The sequence below is a fragment of the Pholis gunnellus genome (genome assembly GCF_910591455.1).
Source record: "Pholis gunnellus genome assembly, chromosome: 5".
Lineage (NCBI taxonomy): Eukaryota > Metazoa > Chordata > Actinopteri > Perciformes > Pholidae > Pholis > Pholis gunnellus.
In genome coordinates this window covers 22,124,856-22,130,855 of record NC_136531.1, presented here as the reverse complement: position 1 = coordinate 22,130,855, position 6,000 = coordinate 22,124,856, and the positions used below count along the sequence as shown (strand labels likewise).

Below are 6,000 nucleotides of genomic sequence, written 5' to 3'. Positions count from 1 at the left end.
TCTTCCATCCTGAATAAAATCACCGGTCTATGATATCTAAAGCTTTCTGTTCATTTTCTTTAGGTTGACTATGTGCTAACTAAGCAGTAGATACTTGATGCCGTGTGCTGTTGAAGAGTAAGGGGCGGGCTTAGTCAACTGAAAAAGGAAAAAATACTGTAGTATACTGCAAGATTGGACAGTAGCTGCTGTTAATTTTTTTTTTCTTCCAAGGCCTCAACTTTTGCTGGATTTAACTGTATTCAACTGTATTTACGAAGAACAGTACCTTGCTGTTGAGAATTTCTTGTATTTTTACAGCAATTTGTTACAGTGTATTATTCATTCTCTCCATACAGTTTAGTGCGGTTACACCCTGTAATTTCTTTGATGTCATATGAAGGATTTTATTTTTAGGTTTCCCAGGAACAATTGAAAAATTCTGTTAATATTAAAGATACAAATGTAGATTCTGGTTAACTCATAACTTTATGCAAATAACATCTGTTATCCCAACAGCGTAATGCCTTAAAGTCCTTATATTCAGTCAGTTTATGTTTGAATGATTATCAATATTTGAGAGGTAAAAGTAAATCATTTTTAGGCTTTGCACAAGTCAGAATTATGGGTGAGGCCACAATAACCTAAAATGACATAAAACTTGTTTCCCATCCACACAAGACCACATGAAAATAGGGAATCTCAACATTTGGCCTTGGTTTGCTGATCTCTGCGCGTACATGTTGTACAGAATGGCTGCTGGCTCTTCTTTTAAACAATATATCAGACTCCAACTTTAACCCAGCACTGCTGTGTGGGAATCAGGAAACGACCCCAAGGCTTACAAATATCAACTGGCAACATTGTTTCCATAGCAATGCTATCGCATATACTGTACCTGGGGGTGTTTCAACCTACACACTGCAGACCACACCGCCATCACATCGCTCCTCCTCATGCATCACTGCCACCCTGTTATTAGTGTTGTTTGATGTCTCTGGAGGTGATAGGGAGCTATTTGTCTGAAATGGGACCCAATCATTTGGGTGATTGTAGCGGCAGAGTAGGAGGGGGCAGTTTACAGCCTCGAACACTCCCTATTCTCTGAGCCTTGAAGCAATGTAAGTTCGGTGGTGGAATGTAACAAAGCACATTTACTCAAGCACTGTTCTTAAATAATTTGAGGTACGTACTTATTCGTTACATACCACTTATGTTTCTACTACGCTAATTCAGAGGGAAATATTTTACTTTACAAGATTATGGCAGACAAAACATATGAAGAACATGTAACATAGTGTGTTGTTTAGATCAAACTACCCAATAGTATATGTAAGTACAGCTGGATCAATATGTGGATTGACAGAAATTATACTGGCAACTTTTTCATGCAAAACTATTTTGTGGTTCCAGCTTCACAAATGTAAATATATGCTATTCCTTTTAATTGTTTTATTTTATCAATATTTGTAATATCATTTTGAGGTTTTTTCTGCATTGGGTATGTTTACTTGCAAAACTGAAATTGTCTTGACATACTTTTGCAGGACTTTACTTGTATTTTTTACAGGGTGGTGTCAGTACTTTTACTACAGTATTGTTTTTGCATAGGCTATACTTCCTTAACCACTGTTAAAGAGTTTGTTATTTTTGTGAGACATGATGAATAATAATGTATTACACGAGATGAGATTGCATTAAATGTCAATGAACGCCACTGAGAAGTTAGTAAAAAGAAAAACAGTGTAGAATATTGACACCTTTGACCACTTTAATGTGATACACCATCTCTAATGCATTTAAGGTTTAACTAATCCCTTTCTTTTAGGAAGCCCCCTCCATGAGACTACTTAACAGTCATTGGACCAAATACATGAATATGTATGTGAAAGATAGCTTGCTAGAAAGTGAGGAACTCATGTCCCTTTATTAATGGTTTATTACCAACATTTATATCAAACAGAAAGAATAAACCAAAGGGATGACGAAACATTCCTCATCCTCTCGTGAATATTGGCAAATTATGTATTCACCATTTATCAGTAAACCCTTTGAACTCTCAATGAAGCGTGCCTTATTGAAAAAAAGTGGTATCTGAAGGGGCTACATTATTGAATATTAGACAGTGTAATAATTGCTGCAACTCAACATCATGCACACACGAGTCAACCTCTGAGGCAGTGACGGAGAGCTGTTCAGCCATGGGAGACGGAGTTCCTCGAAACCCCGTGAGCGGGAGGGGCTGGTGATCCCCTCCCTCACCGCCGGCCAAATCTCTCCCTGCCTCCCATCTCTCCCTTCTCTCCCCGCCCCCCCCACCCCCTCTTTCCACCTCTCTCCCCCCTGTGCCTGGAGGGACGCATGCGGCTGGAGCAGAGTGCCGAAGTCTCCTGGAGCTGAACCGAGTAACGTCCCAACGCAGGCGGTCGGTATATTACTCCTCCCCCCCCCCCCCCCCCCGTGCCCTTCTCCCTTGAGGCTTCCTGTCGGCACGCGCCAGGGAAAAGCAGACGGCTGTCCCCCCCGTGCGTGTCAGGTATCATGACGCACCAAAACATTTTTTTGGGGGGCAACAAGAGACTTCTCTCTTTGCCATGTGGCGGTGCCCACGCTGTTTTACTCGACTTGCAGCGGCTCCCCTACGGAGCAGCCATATGAGACTCCGCGCGCCATCTAGTCCGGGTTGTCATCTCTGTGCTACGTCTCATGTTGTCGGCAGTGTCTGATGATGTCATTATTTCTTTCAGATGGATCTGCGCTCTGCCGCCGCCGCCGCCGCTGCTGATGCGTTGTCGTCGCGTCTCTCCGGGTGACGAGACTCGCTCTGCAAACGTGCGTCCCCAATGCAGCCGCTTCACAAACTTGGACCGCTGCCTCTCTGTTCGCGGAGAGCAAAATACGCCCCAGGCTCCTCTCCAGCTCCCGCACTAACCTCTGTCACATGCTGACTTAACGGTGAGGCGGACGGTGGCGTGAGACCGCTAAGGGACTTCACAGCCCTGAACTATATCTGAACTATCACCAAATCAACTCCCCCCCCCCCCGCTGGTGAAGATTTGTTTGCCCGTTCTATGTGGAAGCGCGCTGGGACTAACTGGAGTGCGCACACCTTTTTCATTTATCTGCGTCTATTATTTCACCTGGACTGATCCGCCCGTCCCAAAAGCCAAGTCAGCTCCGACTTCGGAGGGATGCGCAAGCGAGCGCGATGCTCTGCTTTCTTGCCTGCTTGTCGTTGCTAACATAGGGACCGCAAAGATGGGATTGTGAGCTATGTGAAGTCGCTCCTGAGCACCGAGTCGCTGCTCTCCGCTGGTGTATGAAGAGCAGTCCGAGGATGGCGGGCGTAAACCGGGAGGCGCCCGTGAACTCCTCTCCGGCGGTGGCGTCCAACGCGGAGGGCGAAGAGATCGAGGTTTTGGAGAGCACCGACGTTCTCCCCGTGGCCCCAGAGGACGTAAGTCTACACGCAGTACAGAGGGACTTCAAGTGCACTGTGTGCACCCTTTTCCTATTTTTTTTGTAAAATTACGCAGCAGGACACCCACTTTCTTTCAAGCTGTAGGGTATACGTTTGATTTTATGGAGCAGAATGTCAAAGCATGAGCCAGAAATTAAGTTGAGAAGGTTATATTTTTGTAAATGTCATGGCATAACTGGAGATTAAGGGATTTAAAATACTGTGATAAGGAGAGCAGCCACCAAAGACACACAGCACATCCTTTCTAGGAATACACTCACACACGCGCCACTTTTGCTCCATTAATTGTCTCAAATTCAAATAGCCTCCTATAAGAAGCCCCATACACATAATGATCCACCCTTTGTTGCCTTATTATCTTTTGCTGTGGCTCATTGAACACAATGTTTAGATAATCACAGCATGTGATTTCTACCCAGCAATTAAAGGGAAGTCCTTTTGGCCAACACTTATCATTGCCAAACAGATGCTCCTCTCCAACTCGGCACCTGTCACTCAGATTTTTAGTTGTTTTTGCCTTTCTGTCTCTTCCTCTCACTCTCTCCTTCATTTCCTTTCTCTTCCCTCGTCTCAGCAATGGAAGTCTCTGTTTGACAAGGTATGTACTGCAAGCTACCGCAGCTTGAATCACTCACCATTTGCATGTTGTTTTTTTTACTCATTGTGGGAGCAGTGTTGTCTTCGAAGGCGCCCATCTGTGTGTGTGTGTGTGTGTGTGTGTGTGTGTGTGTGTGTGTGTTTGGACTGTGGGTGACCTCCGTTATTAGCTTGAACCAACGCAGATGTGTTGACCAGATGAAACACTGCACACATGCTTAAAGGTCATGAAACGTGGGGAAGATTTTGGACGAAACTGAGACGCACTATCGCACCACAAGCATCAGTGGGAAGAGGAAAACGAGATAAAGTTACTTTTTAATGTAAAAATGTGCTTTCTATTAAGTACTTTTTATAGTGTATTTTGATTTTGCCCATGTATCATGGCCTTGTCATAGTAATTATGCTGTAACACTGGCTTTATTACTAGTGGAAGTGACTTAAACCTGCACTGGGAAAATGTCCACATTGGCACCAAGAGGTAGCTGTCAGAATTTCTTTTTTTACTTCAGCACCCAGAAATCATGTCTCGCAGTGTTAAACTTCACACTGAACGCTCACGTTTGGCATCCTCGCTGATCCGTGCAGCTTAGAACATCCCAAAAGATCTCATGCTGGTGAATACAGACATTTTGTCGAGCACTCACTCACTGCCTGTCTGTGTGTTTTTGCATCACTGATTCTTTTTGATTCGTCTCTCTCTGTTGGTAAACATACCCGGCACGGGAATTTAATTCGACTAAATGAGACGAAACGACAAGATCTCAGCCGGAGGAGACGGCGCAGTCGTCTCTCTTTCAGCCCCGGTTTGTGATTCAAGCAGATCAGACAAATGTATTTTTAGATCAAAATCTTGCCTGGTGCAGCTTTAAATCCTTTCGCCTGCTGGGTGACAATCACGGCATAACATGTAAGCGAGCCGCGGCTTTGTTACAAACCAACCTCCTGCAGGGACGAGAGCTTCAGCGGAGCGGGGAGCACATTGGAGGGTGTGTCGGCTGCTCACATTGACCCTGATGATGCAATTGGGGTGATGCATAATCCTAGATGCATTGATCCATCAGTCAGACCGATCTTGTAAGAAACACACACGGGCACACACACACACACACACACACACACACACACACACACACACACACACACACACACACACACATTGATAAGGCCAGGAAACCCCAGGAGAAGAGAAACACAGACTGTCTGATCATGCATGCAGCATGTTCGACTGCCAGCCGGCAAACGGGCCCCTACTATCACACACACACGCGCACACACACAGCCACCACTCTGTGGGGCTGCCGCAGCACCTGCCCGACCTGGGGCCCCCTACTTTCTGGGGGGGGATTGTGTGTGTGTGTGTGTGCGCAGCGGGTTAGTGGGAATGTTTAGGGTTGAATCAGAGGCTCGTGTCAGGCTCACTCTTTCGGGGAGGGACTAAGGTCCCATGGGATTATGTAAAAGGCTAGCAGGGGTGTGTGTGTGTGTGTGTGTGTGTGTGTTTGTGGGCGGGTGTATTAGTAATGGAGCATATTCTATGGACAGGCAGTACGTGGGCCTCTCAATCGGCTGTCTTTATGCGTGCGGCACAGCTTTGAATTTCCTCAAGTGGACATCGGTTTAAAAAACACCCCAAAAAAAACGTGGGTTTGTCCAAATGGCGAGGTCGCTGCCCGGTCTGGCGGCAACAAATGCCCTTTCACTCTTTTGTTCTGCTTCGCTCCTTCTTCCTCACAATGAGTTGCACCATTCGTCAAGGGGCTGACCTCCGAGACCCTCAGCTTCTGTGACGCGACTAAGGAAGAGAAATGAGGAAAAAGCAGGATTTGGAAACCTGTCTGAACAAACCTGTGTCTCTGCATGAGAGACAAAAGACAACGTCTGCATAGAAAACAGAGCAAGGGTCTAGATTGTTACTTGTCTCATGCAAAGATACAACGTGA

The 6,000-nt window shown here is 45.7% G+C and overlaps 1 protein-coding gene across 2 annotated transcripts in view; it reads left to right on the top strand.

Moving 5' to 3' along the window:
* The first annotated feature begins 3,173 nt into the window (after window positions 1-3,173).
* rhbdl3 (rhomboid, veinlet-like 3) overlaps window positions 3,174-6,000 on the top strand; it is a 49,223-nt gene continuing 46,396 nt past the window's right edge. The window contains exons 1-2 of one of the 2 annotated variants that reach the window (XM_079158956.1): window positions 3,174-3,436; window positions 4,035-4,058. In XM_079158956.1, coding sequence (XP_079015082.1) covers window positions 3,299-3,436; window positions 4,035-4,058 — 162 coding nt within the window. In that variant the 5' untranslated portion in view covers window positions 3,174-3,298. Of the gene's footprint in view, window positions 3,440-4,034; window positions 4,059-6,000 lie in introns of both variants that reach the window. The other variant, XM_079158957.1, reaches the window with a different exon arrangement.